This window comes from Sinohyriopsis cumingii, chromosome 19 (assembly GCF_028554795.1).
Source record: "Sinohyriopsis cumingii isolate HCF-2022 chromosome 19, ASM2855479v2, whole genome shotgun sequence".
In the NCBI taxonomy this organism is placed as follows: domain Eukaryota; kingdom Metazoa; phylum Mollusca; class Bivalvia; order Unionida; family Unionidae; genus Sinohyriopsis; species Sinohyriopsis cumingii.
Window position 1 is genome coordinate 60,703,506 of NC_142979.1, and position 25,081 is coordinate 60,728,586.

General features: G+C 34.8%; 1 protein-coding gene across 1 annotated transcript in view; it reads left to right on the forward strand.

Moving 5' to 3' along the window:
* LOC149775803 (proline dehydrogenase 1, mitochondrial-like) overlaps positions 1–25,081 on the forward strand; it is a 156,862-nt gene that overhangs the window by 52,659 nt on the left and 79,122 nt on the right. The window contains exon 5 of the mRNA XM_089943239.1: positions 21,631–21,777. Coding sequence (XP_089799365.1) covers positions 21,631–21,777 — 147 coding nt within the window. The remainder of the gene's footprint in view (positions 1–21,630; positions 21,778–25,081) is intronic.

Genomic DNA, 25,081 nt, shown 5'->3' on the forward strand with positions numbered 1-25,081 from the left:
ATTATTGTTGCTGTAAAAGTATAATTTACCAATAAATAATACCCATAACTAATACATGTTCAAACCATCATAATCATTTTGCCAACATTACACAACATAACAACTACATAATTATGCTCTAAATGCAGACAAGCTTGTACACTGAGATAATCCTCTCTTTCTCTCTCTCTCGTTCACTAATAACAACAAAAATCTTTTTGATTACTTTTATTTTTATTGTAATTAGTTTCTTGAGTTGAGAGCAGAATGAGACAGAAATATCCGTTTACATTGTACGTTTGTACCGTTAGGTTGTCATGTAGCGTGTGTTCTGTAGAACTTGTTCAGGTACGATCCCTTTATTTTTTGTATGCGGTCAGTACCACAAAACGATAATTATTTATTTTACATATAATTTTTCATACACTGAAATTAATAAATATTTTTTCATGTTCAAAAAATTACATGAAATACGGTTGCTTCTACTTATCCGCATGTCATGTGGGGATTATACCTGGCCACTTTGTGGATTATCCCTAAAGGACTTACTACAGGTGTAACATCATGAATCATAAATCAATCAGAGCCTTTGCCCAACAGCACAGTCCAGTTCAGGCCTGAATCCACCTGTATATTTTGGAGATTTCTCTGTAGTTGCCAGGTAGGTGTACTTAATTGAATTCTACACAGCTGAGAGTTGAAATTGGTCAATACAGTTTGTGTATACTATACAGCATGTGCAATGATGTGATTGGATTTTCATGCCAAATGAATTCTGCATTTCTTCCTGATTTTAATAAAACAAGTAAATGGCAGGGGCTGCTTTATTAATTATTGTATATCATTAATGAGGTTTCCAAGTGTGTCATCCATTTAATTTGGTCAGGAAAGTCTACTTATTTTGCTTCTGTGATAAACTGAATGGTCACTTTAAGAAGCCAAGAAAGGTAATGAATCACATTTATGTTAAATCACATATGCATTTTGTTTACTAATTCACACAGTGGTAGATAAGAACCCATCATGCCTCCCATCTGACCTTTCTTACAAAGTACATGTATAAAGCTTAGCCTAATATAATATTGGCTTATATATAATGTGCAGCCATACCTGTTTATATTCTACAGAGATTTGAATCATTGCAGTCTATCCTACCTATGATACAAGTACAACTAGTATCTGTATTATGCAACAGCAGATCTGGGTGTAATGGCAGACCTGTATGTAATGGCAGGTCTGGGTGTAATGGTATATAGACTTGTAATGGCATGTACAAATGTGAAGGCAGATCTGCATGTAATAACAGATCTGGGTGTAATGGCATATACAAGTGTGAAGGCACATAGACTTGTAATGGTAGACTTGTATGTAATGGCAGATCTGGGTGTAATGGCATATAGACTTGTAATGGCAGGTCTGCATTTAATGACAGATCTGGGTGTAATGGCAGATACAAGTGTGAAGGCAGATCTGCATGTAATGGCAGATCTGGGTTTAATGGCATATAGACTTGTAATGGCAGATCTGCATGTAATGGCAGATCTGAGTGTAGTGGCAGATAGACTTGTAATGGCAGATCTGGGTGTAGTGGCAGATAGACTTATAATGGCAGATCTGCATGTAATGGCAGATCTGGGTTTAATGGCATATAGACTTGTAATGGCAGATCTGGGTGTAGTGGCAGATAGACTTGTAATAGCAGATCTGGGTGTAGTGGCAGGTAGACTTATAATGGCAGATCTGAGTGTAATGGCAGATTTGGATAATGTGTAATGGATATAGATATATATATATATATATATATATATATATATATATATATATATATATATATATATATATATATATATATATATATATATATATATATTGTTATTATTAAAATAAAAAACTACCTACCTACTCTAAATTTAAGACGGTGCAATAGGAAGCATATTTTTTGCCTTATGCAGATCTGGGTGTAGTGGCAGGTAGACTTATAATGGCAGATCTGGGTGTAATGGCAGGTATCAGAGAAGTGGCAGATCTACATCATCATGTAGAGCACTTCTTGTATAATAGCAAATTTGTGTGTAGTGGCAGATCAGGGTGAATTTGTACATATTTGTATTTGCTTATCCACTCTATACAAGAGTAAGTACTTGCCATGCAGAAATACAATACTAAAATTATTATTTCTGACATTAGTTTTGACTCAGTTGTGCTAAGGTACAGGCGAGAGATTATTATGAACCCATCAGCAATTCAAGTTTAAGTGGACCGACTATGTTATGACCCCATCAGCAGAAAAGGTTCAAGTTCGTGTGAGGGATTTAGTTATAGGTCAAGCCTGGTAAACTTTTAGGAAGTATAGTTTGTTATAAAATACAGTTAATAGTATCTTATTAACTATATCCAATTGGTCATTTGGATTAATTATGATTTTAAATAGTGATCACCTGCCATGGAAGTAAACCACCGATCAGTGTCAGTGAAAATGAGTTTATTTTCCATGCGTACTGCGGCATCAATGGTGTCTCTCTTCCTTTTAGCAATTATCACTGCTAATTTGACTGGCAGTATTGTTTTCTATTGTTGCCAGTTGAATACTCTCAGTAAACTGTTTAGGTCCTATCCAGACTTGGAAGATTAGTGGCTTGTCAGCTATATTCACAGCCAGTTGTTGGTACCCAGGGTAATATGCTAAGATAATGGCTTCTTCGCTCCATCTAATGAATTTAAAAGTAATTCTTGTAACTTATTTACAATTAACATTATGTAATTTTATTATGCTTTTCTCACTGGTTTGTGCACATATGTTTAAATTCTCCTATTTGTGTCTTTTCATGGACATTCATTTATGTTTCTCCATTCATTCATTCTTACTTTCTTATTTTGTTCCAGTAGTATCACAATGGGTGTTTTGGACTATGATAACTGATATAGGTCAGCACCTTCTATACCCCATGACTTTACTCATTTTACTCCTCACATACATGCAAATATGTGTGGTGTGGCCAAACATTTAGGTTGTGAAAACTGATTCTAATGCTAGCATGAATGATTTAGCTTAGAAAAATCAGCCGGCATAAATGATGTAGCCAATTACTAATACTTTGGAAATAAAAATATTCTTTGAAACTGCAAATGGTGACACTGTCAACAGTGACAAGAACACTTTAACCAAAGGTGCAGGCAGTTTTTTCTTTCTATATGCTGCCAAGAGTTGTTTCAAACTCCTTGCAGACATGAATGATTTTGTGCAGCAAAATCTGTGAGTGTAAATAATTGTACTGTTTTGAAATGTAAATAAGGTCTGCAGGCAAAAACCTCTCCGTGGATACCCACAAATGAAGTTTCCACAAGGTGCCCCAGTCAGGCTAATACACTATTATACTAAAAACGATGAAGCAAAAACTATCATGGAGATTTATGTTAACTACAACATGTTTGACATGGTTGGATATAAACTGACAAAGTCACATTGTATTCTAATCAGTGTAGCACTCAGTGACAGGTCATTTGAACTTTGAAGAAATTCTATCCAGGCTTGAAAGCTAATTTCATGATCCTGGAAAGAACAAGCCTTTTTGTTTGCAAAGGCCTGATTTGCAAATTTGTAGTGTTATAGCACACAAATATCATTTTGTCACTCCATAAAATTACAGCAGAATGTCATTATGATTATTGCAGATCATATTTGCTTATGTTAATTGTTGGCCTTGGTGCTCTGCCATGTCTTAAATGTGGTATTGGAATAATGTCCCATATTCAGCTTTGCCTAGCATGTGGATCTATTCATGAGTATTATCCTGTGCACCAGTAAAGACTCACCATGCATTAAACAGGAACGAAGAAATACATATTATTTTACATTTCAACACAGGGTCTGCATCATGCTTGTGGAGTAAGGGACTTGCCTTAGGCTCATATCATGGACACTATCAAGATTTCCACCTTATATCCACATATGCACTAACTGGAAATGAAATACAAATAAACATTTACAGTGAAGCAACACTGACTCCTTGGTCAGACTATGTCCTTTGAAGGCATAGCCTGGAAGCACAGAGATATGCAGTGGTGTGCCATAGACCTGTTTATGCTTTGTTGACTGCAGTGCATCAGTGATTGTAATATTTATATAATAATAGGTTGATTGTGCAGGGAATCAGTGATTGTAATATTTATATAATAATAGGTTGACTGTGCAGTGCATCAGTGATTGTAATATTTATATAATAATAGGTTGATTGTGCAGGGCATCAGTGATTGTAATATTTATATAATAATAGGTTGACTCTGCAGGGCATCAGTGATTGTAATATTTATATAATAATAGGTTGACTCTGCAGGGCATCAGTGATTGTAATATTTATATAATAATAGGTTGACTGTGCAGTGCATCAGTGATTGTAATATTTATATAATAATAGGTTGACTGTGCAGTGCATCAGTGATTGTAATATTTATATAATAATAGGTTGACTGTGCAGTGCATCAGTGATTGTAATATTTATATAATAATAGGTTGACTGTGCAGTGCATCAGTGATTGTAATATTTATATAATAATAGGTTGACTGTGCAGGGCATCAGTGATTGTAATATTTATATAATAATAGGTTGATTGTGCAGGGCATCAGTGATTGTAATATTTATATAATAATAGGTTGATTGTGCAGGGCATCAGTGATTGTAATATTTATATAATAATAGGTTGACTGCAGTGCATCAGTGATTGTAATATTTATATAATAATAGGTTGACTGTGCAGTGCATCAGTGATTGTAATATTTATATAATAATAGGTTGACTCTGCAGGGCATCAGTGATTGTAATATTTATATAATAATAGGTTGACTCTGCAGGGCATCAGTGATTGTAATATTTATATAATAATAGGTTGACTCTGCAGTGCATCAGTGATTGTAATATTTATATAATAATAGGTTGATTGTGCAGTGCATCAGTGATTGTAATATTTATATAATAATAGGTTGACTGTGCAGTGCATCAGTGATTGTAATATTTATATAATAATAGGTTGACTGTGCAGTGCATCAGTGATTGTAATATTTATATAATAATAGGTTGACTGTGCAGGGCATCAGTGATTGTAATATTTATATAATAATAGGTTGATTGTGCAGGGCATCAGTGATTGTAATATTTATATAATAATAGGTTGATTGTGCAGGGCATCAGTGATTGTAATATTTATATAATAATAGGTTGACTGCAGTGCATCAGTGATTGTAATATTTATATAATAATAGGTTGACTGTGCAGTGCATCAGTGATTGTAATATTTATATAATAATAGGTTGACTCTGCAGGGCATCAGTGATTGTAATATTTATATAATAATAGGTTGACTCTGCAGGGCATCAGTGATTGTAATATTTATATAATAATAGGTTGATTGTGCAGGGCATCAGTGATTGTAATATTTATATAATAATAGGTTGACTGTGCAGTGCATCAGTGATTGTAATATTTATATAATAATAGGTTGACTGTGCAGTGCATCAGTGATTGTAATATTTATATAATAATAGGTTGACTGTGCAGGGCATCAGTGATTGTAATATTTATATAATAATAGGTTGATTGTGCAGGGCATCAGTGATTGTAATATTTATATAATAATAGGTTGACTGTGCAGTGCATCAGTGATTGTAATATTTATATAATAATAGGTTGATTGTGCAGTGCATCAGTGATTGTAATATTTATATAATAATAGGTTTGCATGATCATCCAGATCAGGTATGAATGATTTCTCTGCATTTAAGCTTTTGCTTATTGGGTTTGTTTTTTATTCATTGATTTGAAAAAGTTCAACTATTTTATTTTTGTATTGATTTTGAATGTTTACTTCTAGTTTTTAATTTTGTTATGTTACTATATCTCATATTGATCAAAGCTTCTAGTGACAGTACAGTGTTGTTACTATGTTATCTCATATATAGATGACAGCTTTTAGTGACAGTACAGTGTCAAGTTACTGTGTTGTCTCATTTATGACAGCTTCTAGTGACAGTACAGTGTTACATTACTAAGTGGTGTCTCATATTGATGACAGCTGGTGACAGTACAGTGTTATGTTACTATGTTATGTCTCATATTGATGACAGCTTCTAACAGCTTCTAGTGACAGTACAGTGTTACATTACTATATTATGTCTCATATTGATTTGTATTGTAGGTACAGTTGAACTTTGATTAAGTCAGATATGAATCATTCCAGTATTCAGTAAATGAAACTTGCATGTCCCTGGCTCAAAGTCTTCCACAAAGCCAATATTTTGGTTTGCAACTTTGAACAACTAAAAACAACCAGCATATTATAACCAAGCTTTTGGCCAACAACACCTACTTTTCAGTGTTAACTGTATGTCATTGATTGTTTGGATATAGAGTACTCCCTCATTATTATGTTGTCCATCCATGGAAGTTATAGTATGAAGCACTCACTCATTATTATGTTGTCCATCCATGGGAGTTATAGTATGAATCACTCCCTCATTATTATGTTGTCCATTCTTGGGAGTCATGCTATGAAGCACTCCCTCATTATAATGATGTTCATCCAGGAGAGCCATATTGCATAAAGCACAACCTCATTATAATGCAGAGTCATGTCAAAGACATAATGGTACAAGCAGCTGCCTTGCTTGGCACTCAGCATTGAGAGGTTAGTGTTAGGAATGGTTGGCTTTATGTCAGGATAAAGTGACTGGGTGGGACATGATGCTTCATGTCATGCAGCATGATGCCCCAGTGCTGGACGTCACTATAAACTACCACACTGCAAACATTATAGAGATATGACTAAAAAATTGTTAAAGCTATGTTAAAAAAATACAAATCACAAACACACACTTATCATAATGCTGTCCATCCATGAGATCTATTCTTGATCTGCACTGCTTCGTGCCTTTAACATGAATTGTAATGCTTATATGATAACGTTATGTGAAACTATTAAAATCACCATAGAAAGTGTTCAGCTATATCTGTTTAATTTATTCATAGTTGAAAAATGTTTCAAACACTCTAAAAATTGTTTGCCAGTTACAAAAGGTATTGACCAACTTGCTGACATCATGATCTCAAAACAGGTATGTAAGGTCATGAAAAACATGGGGCACAAGTCAAAGGCAGGCATTAAGTTAGGATGGTTCACAATATATAGCATAATGCACTCCCACATTATGATGTCCTTCCACAGAGCCATATAGTATCAAGCACTCCCTCATTGCAATGCTTTAAATCCATGAGAGCTTATAGTTTCAGTGGGAATCATATAGTATAATGCACTTCCTCAGCATAATGCTATGCATCCATGAGATCCAATTAGCTTAAAGGCCTCCCTCATTATAATGTTGTCCATTTTTGAGAGCCATATAGCATAAAGCACTTCCACATTATAATGCTGTCCATCCATGAGAGCCGTATAGCTTAAAGGCCTCCCTCATTATAATGCTGTCCATCCATAAGAGTCATATAGCATAAAGCACTACCTCATTATAATGCTGTCCATCCATGAAAGTCATATCGAAAAAAACATTAATTAAAATGCAGTCTATCTATGAGAGCTCAACATAAACACTCCCTCATAATGCTGTCCATCCATGGGAGTCATATGGTATAATGCACTTCCTCATTATAATGCTGTCAATGCATGGGAGACATGCAGTTTAATGTTTTAGTGTGAGACTGCCATATAATGGGGTACATTACTCCATAGTTGTATTTGCTTTACTTGTACATCAGGAAAATGTGTGATAACAAAGGTCATTATAATGAGAGAATTATGTATTTTTCAAAAGCTATTTTTTTGTCATTTTGTTGACTTGTTTAAAGTGGAAGTAAAAAAATTTCCACAGAGTTGGTGCCAATGTGGGTATGTGAGAAAGCTTGCCAGTAGCTTCTCGTGGTTCGATGGTTCTTTCTGGGGTTTTCCTGGGTTTTTCCTCCACCATTAATACTGGCTGCCATGTATAGCCTATCATGTGCTGAAAAATGGCGTTAAACCCCACAACAACAACAACAACAGAGTTGGTACTTACAATGAATTCACTATTTCTAGTTACCTGACAGTTTACATGGATTTTGTGGCTGCCTTAATAATGACTGTAAAGACATGGTGGACAATGGTCCTTTTGTGAATAAAATTAATATTCTTTCCCTGTTTCATGAACTTAAGTATTCACTAAAGTATTTGCAAAACTATTAAAATAAATGAATTCACTGTATTTTACATGCAAATGATTTAATTTCCAGAATAAACTCGTGACTGCTTTAGCTCAGAGGTCCAGTTGGGGCCTGGATAGCACAGTAATAAAGCATATGGTTTGCACCTCTGTGGTTTCGAGTTCAGTCTTTTGGTTATGACATGTGCAACATATGTGGTCACTCTTCAAATGTTATTGGTTTATTCTGGTCTCTCCACCTCCAAGTTCAGATAATGTCATCAAGAACACATCATATACATGTACATTGCCAGTCAGTGTTAAATAAATAGAGTTAAAACATAAAAAAGCCCTTATTTTACTTTTTTATCATATGAAATCATCTCTATGACATATTTTTAATATATTCATTAGTGTAATATTGTGTCATGACATCATGCTACAGGGGAATCCTGCTTTAACATGATGGTTGGGGTCTGCAGAGTGTAAAGGAGACACGGGAATCCCATTTTAACACGATGATGGGGCCTACAGAGTGCTATTGTGTTATGCAGCATGCCGGTATCATGCAATATTGATGCAGTTCACTTAAGAAAATGTTGCATGTGTATCATCTAAGCTGTACAAGACAAAGGAGGGGGTGGGTGGGAGTAAAACTATGGACATGGATGATGCAGATATTTACTTAAACTGAGGCATGTTAAATGAGAAATATTGAAACACAGTGATTGCATAATTGCTGTTCATGATTGAATTTAATGCTTGCATACTGACAGAATGTCAGTTCATCCTGGAAAGTTGGCATTTCAGGCTCTTGCATCATTTTGTGATTGCTAATATTTCCAATAACATATGGTAAATCTTTTGTTAAATTCCTTATACATGTAGTATGTTGTTGTTGTTGTTGTTATAGGGTTTAACGCCATTTTTCAGCACAAGATAGGCTATACATGGCGGCCAGTATTAATGGTGGAGGAAGAACCCGGGAAAACCCTGGAAAGAACCACCGACCCACGAGAAGCTACTGGCAAGCTTTCTCACATGTCCACATTGGCCGAGCCCGAGACTCGAACCCACGCAGACATAGGTGAGATGGCAGTGATCCGTGACGGAGAGCGCTTTAGACCACTCAGCCACTCGGGGCCCCCATGTAGTATGTAACTAAATCACATGTTTAATTACAAATATGTTAAAAAGTTTAAACATCATATATTGTGCTTTTGATCAACTTTTGTTTCAATTAAATGATTTATGTCAACAATTGTGTTCCAGTCTACAAGATTCCTGCTGAAAATTAACACATAAAACTTGAATATGTGTGAAATTCCATGCCCAGTCACTACTCTTCATAAATGTCTGGTTGCTAGTAAAAGTAAACAAGTTTATTTTATTGTTGTTGTTGTAGGGTTTAACACCATTTTATAGCACATGATGGGCCATACATGGTGGCCAGTATTAATGGTGGAGGAAGAACCTGGGACCCCCCCCCCCGAAAGAACCACCGACCCACGAGAAGCTACTGGCAGGCTTTCTCATATACCTACATTAGCTGAATCTGAGACTCGAATCCACACAGAGGTAAGATGGCAGTGATCCGTAACAGAGAGCACTTTAGACTACTCTGCCACTCGGGGAGTTTATTTTGTATTTCAACCCGTAAATGTAGGAAGAATGTAGGTTATGATGGATTTACCTAGAATTTTGGCTGATCAACTTGTAACATTCTCATTTGCAAGCGAAGGGCTTATGGTGTGTCAGATTATCATAAGCAGCAAATTAAAGTGCAGGATGTCATGACTGGCTGGACTAAAATTCAAAAAGGGGTTCTGTAGGGGTCAATCCTCAGACTTTTAGTTCTTAATGCTGTTATCATTGATATTTTTATTAAATGTAAAAATGGTTGTGTATATAACTATGATGATGGCAATACTCTGTCCCTTTCCTGCCTGGACTTTGACAATCTTAAAAGTTTAATGTGTTGGCTGTGGGTAAAAAGACATTTGGTGTGAAAAAGCTATAAAAAACTTGTTATCAATCATTGCTTGAAAACAAAAACGGCAATTCAAACTCCATTTGTAAAGTCTTCATTGAATTCACTGGTGGAACCCACAAAGATCAGACAAATAAAATTCACTCACTTCTGGTAAATGACACCATACTCACTAATGACTCTGACATTGCAAATGTTTTCAATGATTTTTTCACCAACATTACCACAAAGTTAAAAGAACCAGTGATAGAAAACAACTTTAATGAACTGAAAAAGTTCTGCAGCAGCAAAATCTCTAATGAGGTATGTTTCTTAATCCCACTAGTATAAAAAAAAAACTTTTTTACAAAATGTCTCAGTGAACTTGATACAAAGAAAGCTACAGGACTTGATCAGACTGGTCCGCAACTTATTAAATCTTCTGCCTTTTCTGCTATTGTAGATAACATTCATGATCAATTTAACACATTAACCCCTGGAGGTTTTTGTCGTTTTTGCCTGAAATTTGAGTAGGAAACACATTTTGAAAGCTATTTCTAAATATATACTAATAAATCAACTTCCATGTGATTTTCCAATAACCTAATGCCTAGTTGTGTTAGAAACATCATTTTTCATTGGCTGTTTGGCTCATGCATGAGCAGAAGGGTAAAAGTTGGAGTTCTTTTTTTATTATATATTTTGCTTAATGGACCCATTATTTTCATATTGAGACCACTCCTTATTCCAAATGCCCTACTTATCCTACTTTTTGCAAAGGTTCGTCTGTCTGTTTGCAGTTCATACATGTCTGCCTTAGATCTGAGACCAAAAAGTCTAAAATCCGGACACAAAATCAGGTTCCAACCACTGGCGAATTTTGGGTGGAAAAAATCGTGTCCAAAAATGAGGTTTTTCCCTCCATATTTTGTAGTGCAGCTAGAACTTCCAGATTATTTGGTTTCATTGTAGAGCTACATCTGTCTACCTTTCTATAAAACCACCCACTTTAGTGTATCATACATGACCTTGACGCTACAGAGCTCAGCAGTAGGCTACTACCTCCTGCCACGTAAACTCATCACCAGGGGTTAATGTGTTAAGTATTGCAACCTCATCTGTCCCCAAATTATGGAAAACTGCATAAGTAACTCCTATTCAGAAATCTGGTTCTAAGGATGCTACTAATAACTACCAACCAATCTCAATACTACCAAACTTGTCAAAATTGATTGAAAAACATGTCCATGACTCATTCATGTCATATTTAACCAAGCACTTACTATTACACCCTAATCAATCAGGCTTTAGGCAGAAACATTCATGTGAGACTGCCTTGATCTCCCTAACTGATAAATGGCTTCAAGCACTTGACCAAAGTAGAATAATAGGATCTGTATGTGTAGATTTCAGGAAATTTTTTGACATGGTGAATCATGAATTCCTTTTGAAGAAACTGAAAATCTATCAGTGTGATGAAGGAACAGTTAGATGGTTTACTTCATAATTAAGTGAGAGAACACAACATGTTTACATAAATAATGTTCTGTCTGAACCTGGAACAATTAGATATGGAATACCATTAGGCTCAATTCTGGGTCCATTACTATTTATTTTATTTATTAATGACCTACCACTTTTACTAAGAGACTCAGTATCATCTACGGATCTCTATGCAGATGACACAACATTGTCAGACATCCAAAACAAAGCGTCAACTCATAATTTCTTTACAGAATTCCCTAAACAAACATGGAAAACTGGTGCATATGCAGTGGTATGGTGGTAAATACTGGTAAAAATAAAATATTGCTTGTCTTAACACAGCAAAAAAAGACAAATCTTGATAGCGATGAACTATGTCTGACATGGAAAGATAAAAATTTGCAAATGGTCTGTCATGATAGACTACTTGGTGTTGTGGTAGATAATAACCTATCATGGACTGAACACATCAAGCATATCAGTAAAAAGGTCAATTCAAGTTTATGGCTTCTCAGTAGGATAAGACATTTTCTCCCTGAAAGACACATAAAACTATTTTATAACAGTTACATACAACCCTATTTAGACTAGTGTAATACAGTATGGGGTAATTCAAATGATTGTTGTTGTTGTTGTGGGGTTTAACGCCATTTTTCAGCACGATAGGCTATACATGGCGGCCAGTATTAATGGTGGAGGAAGAACCCGGAAAACCCCGGAAAGAACCACCGACCCACGAGAAGCTACTGGCAGGCTTTCTCACATGCCCACATTGGCTGAATCTTAGACTCGAACCGCCGCAGACAGAGGTGAGATGGCAGTGATCCGTAACGAAGAGCGCTTTAGACCACTCGGCCACTCGGGGCCCCAATTCAAATGATAAAAACATAGCAAAGTTAGCGCATCTTCAGAAAAGAGCATTTTGGCTAATATCAATCCAGAAAGAAAGAAAGGAAAATTTAGCTGTTAAGTTAAAAATATTACATATTAAAGACCGAATCTGTTGGAGAAAAGCTAAATTAATGTACAGGATATCCAGTAATATTGCTTCTGAATATTTACAATCACTATTCCAGTATAGGCTACCTGGTAATACTCTCCACCTGTGATCCATGTCTACCAAACAGCATAAAATTCCCAAACCAAATAAGGAATTATTTTAAAAACGTTTCCAGTACTCTGGAACTCTGCTCTGGAATAGTATTCCAGTTGAGATTAGAAATGCCCACTCTATTTCTTTATTCGAAACCCATTATATCCAGTGGCTTCAGAAATGCAGGTAAAATAAAATCCTATGTCTGATTGCCTCAACTTAGATTAGTTCTTAGATAATTGTGTTACCCTCTTTAAATAAGGTCATTATTATTATCATTATTGCCATCATAAATTTTGAAGAAATTATTCAACTGCTCAGCATTGCTATTGACTACCAAGTACAGTTTTGTACAAAAGTAAAAAAAATCTTTGTATAAACATTTCCAGACAGCTGTCTCAACAATGTATTGGTCACTAGTTAACAAGACTAAACAAACTTTCCAATTACAGTATCCCTTAGCATTTCTGCATTGACATGAGCACTTTTAACTTGAAAAATAAAAGAGTTTTGCTCTGAGGGTTGTCTGTGATTGTTACATCAGCTTTTACTGAAGACAAACAAAACAACCTTGAAGTGCACAGACTTAGGTCAATGACTCCAGAGATTTTAAAAATTCCTAATAAGTTTGCTGGCCAATGTTTGTTTGATATGCTGTGTTTTAGCAAAATAAATACCGTTTTAGATATTCAGATATTTTACAAGTCCCAGAAATTAAAACCTCAACATATGACAGAAAAATCTTTTAGATATGCAGCTATCATATGAAGTGTTCAGACTGTAATTGTAATAGCTATCACATGAAGTGTTCATACTGTAATTGTAATAGCTATCATATGAAGTGGTCAGACTGTAATTGTAATAACTGTCATATGAAGTGTTCAGACTGTAATTGTAATAGCTATCACATGAAGTGTTCATACTGTAATTGTAATAGCTATCATATGAAGTTTTCAGACTGTAATTGTAATAGCTATCATATGAAGTGGTCAGACTGTAATTGTAATAGCTATCATATGAAGTGGTCAGACTGTAATTGTAATAGCTGTCATATGAAGTGGTCAGACTGTAATTGTAATAGCTGTGTTATGAAGTGGTCAGACTAATTGTAATGGCTGTCATATGAAGTGTTCAGACTGTAATTGTAATAGCTATCATATGAAGTGTTCAGACTGTAATTGTAATAGCTGTCATATGGAGTGGTCAGACTGTAATAATTTGTAATAGCTGTCATATGAAGTGGTCAGACTGTAGTTGTAATAGCTGAAAATAATATCCCCAACTCAACCCCACAGCATCTCCACCCACAATTCTCTTGTCACAATAATGACAACAGATATCTTTGTCATCATTTGTTTGTATTGTTTTGTCTTATGTAATGTCAAGTGCCCTATTATTATATCCCTTTTCTTTGTCTTTATTCTTCTGAGAAGTAAGGCTTAACTTACATTTTGGCAGGCTTTTTATCATATTCGGTGCTTTCTTTTAATTTAAGATACCTAGACATTAGATTACAGGTACATAACCTTTTAATTTGATGTCTAGACTTTGTAATTTAAGATACCTAGACATTAGATTACAGATACATAACCTTTTAATTTGATGTCTAGACTTTGTAATTTAAGATACCTATACTTTTAATAGCTTGTTACTTGTTTAAGGTTTAAGACGGTTCTTTGCTTTATTCAAGTTTTAGCCAGAGATTTTACTTACCTGAAAACTAAATTCACTTTTAAATACTGCCTTTTTTAAAGTTATTTGCTTTCTTATATGCAAAGGTATATGTTGTATCATTAATTATATTTATATATTATGCAAAGTTTGCATCTGTTGTCTTTGATATGTATTATGCTGTTTGTGTTTGTTGTATTAATTATTATGCCATGTTTGTATGTGTTTTATTTAATATGTATTTTGCTGTTTGTATATGTTTGTGTATTATGCTGTTTGTATGTGTTGTATTATGTATTAAGCTGTTTATATGTTGTATTATGTATTATACTGTTTGTATGTGTTGTACAGTGTATTATGTTTTATTTTGTTTGTATGTGATGTATTATGTATTATGCTGTTTATATGTATTTTATGTATTATGTATTAAGCTATAGTTGTATGTGTTGTATTATGTATTATGCTATGTTTGTATGTGTTGTAGTATGTATTATGCTGTTTGTATATGTTGTATTTAATGTGTTATGCCATCTTTGTGCTGTATTACCAGTAAGTATTATGCTGTTTGTATATGTCATATTATGTATGTATGTATGTGTTGTATTTAATATGTATATGCTGTGTATGTGTTGTTTTAATATGTATTATGCTATAGTTATTTGTATTACAAATCATGCTGATTACATATCTTTATTATTGTATGTAATTCCAGTAAAAACTCATTAGAGCTTATATTTAATTGTAGTTTTGAACAGGCTGACTATGAATCAATCTTGTATTTATCTCAATATTTGTCACTGGATTTTGACAGTGACATGTTTCTGAGGGTATCATCCTGTGCAATAACAAAGGTGTGGAATAATTTTAATGAATCAAACTTAGAACAATTTAATATTTTCATGAAATTTTAAAATGTATTTCTTTTGTTTTGATATTGTCTCTATCAGAGGTTTAATAAAATTTCTTTTTCAGTGACTTTTGTAAACACTCTATATGTTGACTACTCTCCACTCAATTATCAGTGGCAATTAGCCTGTATATATAAATTAGCAGTTAGCCTGTGTATATCAGTGTCAGTTTGTGTATATCAGTGTCAGTTAGTCTGTGTATATCAGTGTCAGTTAGGGGCCATCCATAAATGACATCACGCAATTTTGGCCGATTTTTTTACCCCTACCCCCCCTCATCACACGTCATCACAAAAAGCCAGACCCCTCAAATATGACGTCACAAAGCTCTGCTCCCCCCTCCCCAGAAAAAGCCGTATTTCCTATTTTAAAATTAACATGTTTCAAATCACTTTATTGTCATTGTAGTATGTATTTAGTGTAATGCTGTAGAATTATAAAAATCATTATGCATTACACAAAATGAAAAGCTCTGGTAGAATCATTGGAATTATTAAAAATGTTTAATAACAATTAGTCAAATAATACAAAATTTATGCTTCTCCATTCTCCCATGGCGAAGCAAAATGTTCATTCATGGAATAAATAGGGAGAGCATGTATCTCTTCATCAAGTGGAATGGATATTCCATTCAGATCAAGCTCTTCTTCTTCTATCCAATCTGCACTCTCTCCATTTTCTTTGTTTGCGATTACAACCATTAGTTCATGATGCCGACGTGCAGCGACTCTGTGGCCTGATGTGTTTGGGTGGAATAATTGATTCCTGCTTGTGTGTTAAAGAATGACTGCGCATCATGACTAACAATGAGAAGTATATATGACATTTCTTGCAAATCCTATCGCTAAGCACGGATTGTACTGACGGACAGTACAAATCATATGGAATTGACCTATAAGGATTTGAAGAGCGAGGAAGGATGTCATCCACTTTCAAACTTTGGGCTACAAACAGAGATGGGAATTTATGTGATGCTCCGTCTATTGTCCATTCTGGAATTTTCAGACCTTCGCTTGTTTGAACAACTGGTAAAGGAGGAAGAAGAAATCTCTGTTACTACACTGAAATATGAGCTTCTTGATTTCGAACAGCACTTGTTGTTGGTGCATTTTACAATTTGTGTCAAGTATTGGCTTGTTCACACATGGACATCATACCATTTCTGATCTCTGGACAACATCTGTTTTTCATGGAACTCAGATTCTGTTGGATTGATGAATTTGGCCACTGTCGGAAAATTATCGACTATCAACTGTGACCAAATTTTGGCTAGAGTCTTTCCTGCAAACTGAAAATTCTTCTTCTCTAAATCAGCGTTGATGGTAATTCCCCTTTCATTCAAATGACTACCATAGTGGTCATGTGGTAATATCAATCCAGTAAGTTCCTTACTGAGCAGCGCCATTTTTCTGTCGACCCTATTAAATGCACTCCTTCCTGGAGCATTGGTAGCAATGAATAAAGTGTCAAAATCGTACTGAATAAAGTGGTGGACTGCAACCTTAATCACTTTTTGGTATCTCGGGTTCTCTTCCGGGCCACCATCAACTGTCAACACTAAAATTGGTTTCACCAGGCGATCAATACCACTCCTTGTAATGACGTCAAACTCCTTGAGACAAAGCAGTTTTTCGAAATCAAGTCCATGGCTGAATGCTGTTGATGACGAGTGTTTTCCTGATCTGGTTGCTATGTAGGTCAGTCCTGAATAACCAACAGCTTCTTGGTTTCCTAGACCATTGGACTGAATTTGGATTCCAGCATAGACCGAACGAATTAGCTTGTGTCCTGCAGCTACAACCCAATCATGGTCAGGCAACCTGACTCTGTACTCGAAATGCATCAGCAATGGACTTTGCTTGTTAGCAGCGGTCAACCCGATTGGAACACGAGATTTGTCGTCTTGACTCAAAAAGCACACTTCGTTCGGTCCTAGCATGGATGCCAACTCTTCCAAGTGTTTTATTATTGCCGTACAAAACAAACCATCGATATGTTTGGCATGGTGATCGTTCTGTGCTCTAATGAGTTTCACTGGGACCGTTGACACATGATGCTGTCCTTCAAGAGATGAACTGCGCCTCAGTAAAAGACGACGGTAGAGCCCAGTTCTGCTGATTGTAAAGCCGTCCAGCTTTAACTGTTCAGTCAGCTGATCTGATGTTTTTATGCTTCTGTATACATTGCTCTGCCTTCTTTCATGCGATGCCGATCCATGCATAGCAATGTCCACAATAGTTTCCAGCAATGAAGGCTGATCTTCCTCAATTCTTGGCCTACCAGGCTTGGCCCTGACATTCAGAGATGTGAGTAGTTCTGGATTATCTTCAAACAGAGCATTCAATTTTCTTTTCTTCTTGTCTCTTGTTTTCTGTGATCTTTTTTGATCATCCTTCTTCAGCTGGTTTTCCAATTCACTCTTTTTCTTATTCTTCACTTTCAGTTCTACATTCTGTTCCTGTGTCAGCATTCCACGTTTTTGTCGTTCGTACAAGCCTACGAGGTCAGAATTCAGAATGTCTGGGCTGTAGCAATTCTTGATGCTGTTGACTTACTAGTAGTAGGCGCTGAATCATCAGCCTGAGCAGTGGTCATTTTTCCATCAGACTGTGACACAGAATTCTCGGGGTTTGCCACAAGCACTTTTTGGAATTTTTTGTGTCGGCATATGATGTTTGTTTAGCCCAAAACATCAGAAGTGATCCTTTTTTTGTGTTGGCAATTGTTTTTAATTCTTGCAACCAGTGATCAACTTTAACTTGCAAATCTGAATCATTTTCTATTCCATTCCACTTTTGAACCAGTTCTTTTTGGCAAATCTTTCTGCTCTTTGTAGGATATGCTAGCACATAAGCCTCAAAAAGACACTGGAACATTTTACTTTTATCCATCGTAGCGGTCAATTCTTCATAAAAAAATTTAGATCATTATTGGTGTAATATAAACTTTAATTTAATCTGTTTGTAATATAAACATTATATATATATATATATATATATATATATATATATATATATATATATATATATATATATATATATATATATATATATATATAAAAACTTTAATTATTCTATTTCTTAAATGTAGGATCTTTTATAACAAATCTGAAAAATATCAACCTTTATAAATTATTTATTTTTCTATCAAACTTATAAATTATTTACTTTTCTATCAAAGTTTTTAAATTTAATTTTAAAGCACAAAAAAATTTAAAATTAAAAAAGTAGCAGAAAAATTAACTTCTTTACAAAATTAGCAATGTTTTTTTATTTATATTTTAAAACTTTATATAAAAATATCAAACAAGAGTGTTATTATTTTTTCATTAAACGCCAGAGAATCTGGCTGTCTGCTTGATGTGTGTCAAGCTAGCAGCAGAAATATAAATCTACAAAAATAAAGACCTAAACATAACTCTTCCACCAGAAACAAGCAGCTACATAAATAAAATCAACTGATATCAAAACGTCATGAACTTCCCTAAACAACACACCCATTTTCACAACTCATCTTAACACTTAGAGGTGTGATACACTCTCACTTATATCAGGGTGCACCAAAAACCAGGAAACTCTAAAGTTATCTCAAGAAATCTGTAAAGTATGCATGTTGAAAAAATTTGTATTATACATTACTACAAACGTCATTTACTCCCCTAAAAAACAAACATATTTTCACCAACCGTGTTAACAGTTGGAGGTTTATTTCTGTGGATTTTTATTTTTTCTGCTAGCTTGACACGTGTCTGCTGGAACATGCCGTTGAGTAATTCATAGTTTAAATTAAGAATCAATATCAAGTTAATCGGACGTGCTCACAAAAGGACATTGAATCAATTAAAATCACTTTCAAAACTCAAAATATTCGCTGGATGAAATATCATAGAAAGTTCGCTTATCACTAAGTAAGTTTGGCGATAAAAAGATCATTTCAACCTCGCTTTGTCGACACCAGCGGACTGGAAATGGAAGAATGCTATTTGGAAAAAACAACTATTGGGGCTAGTAGGGGTGTTGGTAGTTCGAAGACGAGTCCATTTTAATTTGAGCACATGCACGACACGCGTGAAGCTACTTAAAACGTCATTAAATAAATTGTAAGCAATCAAAAAATTAATTGGTACTTTTATTTAAAGTTGTGCATTTTGATGTGACGTCACATTTTTTAAACACCTTCTTCCCCCTCGTCACACATCGTCACAAATGTGTGACCCCCCTCCCCCCCCCAGGTGCGTGACGTCAGTTATGGACGGTCCCTTAGCCCATGTATATAATTGGCAGTTAGCCTCTTTATATCATTGGCAATTAGCCTGTGTATATAATTGGCAGTTGGCCAGTGTATATCATTGTCAGTTAGCCTGTGTACATAATTGGCAGTTAGCTTGTGTATATCATTGTCAATTGGCCTGTGCATATCGGTGTCACTTAGTCTATGTATATCATTGTCAGTTAACCTTTGTATATGAGAGTGATAAAGATGATGTCTGCATTTTTTAATACCTTTTTGGGAAGTAAAAAGGATTGATTCAGATTATAAGCATACTGGTATAGTGATTTAATGACATCAAATTGTGCATGAAAGACATAATGGGGAGATATATTCTTATTATATACCTATTAGTTGTCTACACCAAAAAGAGCCACAATTTTTTACTGTCTTTTTGTACCAGTAGAAAAATGATACTATTGTTTTCTGTTTCTGTATTACAATAGTAGCACCCCTAGCGATGGAATGCCAACACTAGTAGTAAACAAAGCTATCACAGTGACATTAGTTATGAAACCTTGTGATAATGTAAAGTATCTGTAAGATTCAAACTATGGTTTTGTAAATACAGTGATAAAATAGCTTTTTTTTTAAGAAGGATTATTTGAAGCAAGATCAGCTTCATAAATCATGTACCAAAACATTACTGTACATTGCAACCCATTTATGGATGTTCATAATTGGTTGATGTTGAGTTTTCAGCATAATGAATTTGAAATTATCTGACATCCAATATGGCTTCCACAATGACCCTCATACAAATCTTGTTGCTGCTCCTCCTGAATGGATAGCCTTATCTACACGTGGATTTCACGGAAAGACTTCCTATGATGCATATAGTTGGTCCTAGATGAATCTGATGTCTAATATGGCAAACACCACAGTGGCTATCTTGAAAATCATGTGGTTACTAATCCTGCTGAATAAAAAGTAATATGGCATGGGGTTTTGAAAAGAAGACTTGCAATGTATAGTTGGTCCAAAATGAAAATGGTGTCGATCTGATGTCCAGTTTGGCCACTACTGCAGCTATCTTGAAAATATTATTATCATTACTGCCCCTGAATGGATGGTAGTATCAACGTAGTTTTTTCTAGACACCACATTTTGATGTCTAGTTGTGTGTAATGGTGCCATTCAGTATGAGTACCACAGTGGTCATCTTGAAAATCTTGTTACCACTATTTCTCTTGAATGAATAGTCATATCAGCATGGATTTTGCACTGAAAGACTTCTTATGATGTCTGATTGGTTGTAAATGAAAATTGTACTGATCTGACATCTAATATGACTGCTACAATGGCCATCTTGAATTTTTTTTTATTACATATACTACATCTTCAAAAATGACTGGTCATGTTGACATTGTTTTTTTACCAACAGATTTCTTATGATGTTTTTGGTACCAAATAGAAATGGTATCAGTCTGATATAAATATATCCATGGTGGCATCCATCTTGAAAATCTTGTTATCATTGCTAAAAAAAAGTCATAAAGTTATATCAACAGGGAGTTTCCACCAGAAGACTTCTTATCTTGCTTTGTTGGGTCTAAATGAAAAGGGTGCAAACATGACATACAGTATGTCCACCTATGGCAGCTAATGTGAAAATCATGTCATTGAAGAATATCAGAAATGGTTTCAACACTCTGCATTAAAGGTAGAATTTTTATTTTTTAAATTCCTGGAAATTCTTTTTAGCCAGTAGAGCATCAGTCCCTTCAAGGGACTCTTGTTATTTTGTCAGCTTTATTCAAAAGAACTGGTGTCTATACAAAATGATAAGATGACAACAAAGTCCAGTGACATCTTATTGACAGATTTGCAATGAATATTCTTAAATAAAACCTTTTAACCTCTTTATTCATTTAAAGAAAGACAATATCTGAATTTGTCTTATAAGTAATGGTGTAACAGAAGAAAACTAATAATTGATTTTTGAATTCTTTACTTAAACCGATTTAATTTTCATTTTATTTTAGCTGGCAGGAAAATCATAATATTGTATTTTATCATCTATGAGATTTAATGGGAATAGTGTCCTGAAGCCCAACTTTTTTTGTTGTATCACCAGATCCTGAACGCAAACGTTTCCATGCATATGAAGAGTTTGGTGATCGTCGAGAAGGTGTTGTCAGTAGCAGGACTTATTTTTATGAGGGGGAAGAGCAGTGTGATAAGAACATGAAGATCTTTCTGGACTCAATAGATGGAGTCTCGAGTGAGTGAGTTTACTGTCATACTCCATCTTTTATCTTTCATTAACTCCATACTGCTTCATGTATAATGTGTACTTTTCATGTTTTTTGTGTGATTGATACGTTGTGTATGTATTGTATATGGAAATAGAATGAAGCTAAATATTGCCATTATGTCCCATAACAAAATCAGGAAACAAGTATTCCTTTCTGTTATTATAATCTTGTTAGTACTTTAGTTTTGGTTTCCTGGTGTACAGCTGGTATACTGACATTTTCTTAGTGTACAGTTGGTATACTGACATTTTTCCTGATAAGTTATGTTATTGTAAACTTCATTTTCCATTTACTGTAAGAATAAGTTGGATCTAACTGCAAGCTTTATATAACCAGATCTACTGGACAGGTGCATTCTGTGCCAGCATCTATTTATTTTTGTTATGATTCATCTGTGGTACAAATGGAATAGATCCTGACCCACTGGCACATAATGTGACAATAAATCAGGGTTCATGTTGTTTGCAGCCTGACTTGTACTTGAGTATATACGGTATAACAGCAGAAGTTGATATTGCTCTGAATAAACAATGAATGCTTCACCTATTCATTATCATATCTTTCTTTTTCACCTACTCATATGTCTCCTTCACTTTTTATTATATCTCTCTCCTCCCCCTAATCATTATCATATGTCTCCTCCCATCTACTCATTACCATCTCTGTCTTCTCCACCTACTTGTTATCATGTCTCCCCAACCTACTCATTGCCATGTCTCCACCTACTCATTACCATGTCTCCACGTACTCATTGCCATGTATCTCCTCCATTTACTCATTATCATATCTGTCTCTTCATGCAACTCATTATTGTTACGTATATCTGATTTAATTCATATTTATTTTAATTTAATTGTTTGTCAGTTTTAAATTTCTGTGCTGTTATAATGTAAATTTATTCACTAGAGATGATACTTTTTCAGAAAATTGTTTGACCTTGACTGTTAGTTTATAAACACCAGGTATTGATCTAAATTCTGACCTTGTTCAGAACTTGTAGCTACCTTTGTAAAACAAGTTCTGTTTTATTTTAAAATGATTGGTTGTTTCTAAGGTCATGATGGACCTACATGATTTAAGATGTAAACAGATTGTTTATTTTTTATTTCTTGGAGTAAAATGATTGGTTGTCATCAGTGTCATTTTTTGTTGTACGTGACAAAAACATGATCATGTGACCCCCCTTTCGATTTAGCAATTCCGGTTTTTCCATTACGCACATTTGTTAGTTTTAATAGAGATGCTTTGAGAGAGATTTCTCAGTTTTGGGCTTTTTATACTGATGTCTGGTTGTTTTGTTGTAGCCAGATCTATAGTTCTAATTTTCTTCCGTTGGATTTCAAAAGGATTAATTCTTTTTCTCTGGAAATATTTGAAGAGTGCTCAGATAGAATTTTGGAAAGACAGTGCTTACAAATTTTATTTGGATTTTCAACACAGGAGTGTTATTTACAAGGAACTGTAATTGACAACATTGTATAGGATACATCTTATATCATTGCCTTCGGGGCCCTGAGTGGCCGAGTGGTCTAAAGCGCTCTGCGTTACGGATCACTGCCATCTCACCTCTGTCTGCGTGGGTTCGAGTCTAGGATTCGACCAATGTGGGTATGTGAGAAAGCTTGCCAGTAGCTTCTTGTGGGTCGGTGGTTCTTCCCGGGGTTTTCCAGGGTTCTTCCTCCACCATTAATACTGGCCACCATGCATAGCCTATTGTGTGCTGAAAAATGGCATTGAACCCAACAACAACAACAACAACATCATTGCCTTCCATCTTGATTCTTTGTCGGGACTTGAACTTGAATTCATTAGAACATTTTATTATTAGGACTTTTGCAATTTAGTTCATGGATTATTCTTGGATTATTTTTGGATTTGATTCTTGAAACCATAAGTGCTTATTTTTTCATTTTTACAGAATTTTTCCAGGTAAATAAATCATTTGTTAAATTGTACAAAGCTTGTTGTTTTCACTTTTTCTTTGTTACTGTTTACTCGAGCCTAAACACGTACCATTATTGTGCATCTCCCTTGTCCACCTACTCATTACCATGTGTCTCCTCCACCTACTCATTATCGTGTCTCCTCCACCTACTCTTTATTATGTGTCTCCCTTCTCCAACTACTCTTTATTATGTGTCTCCTCCACCAACTCATGATCATATCTATTTCAACCAACTCTTTATTATGTGTATCCCTTCTCCACCTACTCATTATCATGTTTCCCTCCACCAACTCATTATCATATCTGTCTCTTCAGCCAACTCTTTATCATGTGTCTCCCTTCTCCACCTATTCATTATCATATTTGTCTCTTCCACCTACACATTATCATGTGTCTTCATCACCTGCCTACCTATTATATCCGTCACCTACACCTATTCATTATCATATGTCTTCCCTACCTACTCATTACCATAGCATTATCATGATATGATTATCATATCAGTCTACTCTGCCTGCTCTTTATATCTGAATATTTTTCCTTCTGAACCTACTTGTTAATAATATTTGTATACTCAGCATACTAATTACCATATCTGTCTACTTTTCATAATGTACTAATTAGTACATCTGTCTACTGCCCATACTCATTATCAAATCTGTCTGCTGCACATACCCATTATCATAACTGTCTACTGCACATACTCATCATATCTGTCTACTGCAAATACTCGTTATCATATCTGTCTACTGCACATACACATTATCATATCTGTCTACTGCACATACACATTATCATATCTGTCTACTGCACATACACATTATCATATCTGTCTACTGCACATACACATTATCATATCTGTCTACTGCACATGCTAATTATCATTTCTGTCCACTGCAAATACTAATTATCATTTCTGTCCACTGCAAATACATTCTAATTATCATATCTGTCTACTGCACATGCTAATTATCATTTCTGTCCACTGCAAATACTAATTATCATTTCTGTCCACTGCAAATACATTCTAATTATCATATCTGTCTACTGCACATGCTAATTATCATTTCTGTCCACTGCAAATACTAATTATCATTTCTGTCCACTGCAAATACATTCTAATTATCATATCTGTCTACTGCAAATACTCGTTATCATATCTGTCTACTGCAAATAGTCATTATCATATCTGTCTACTGCACATACACATTATCATATCTGTCTACTGCACATACTCATTATCATATCTGTCTACTGCACATGCTAATTATCATTTCTGTCCACTGCAAATACTAATTATCATTTCTGTCCACTGCAAATACATT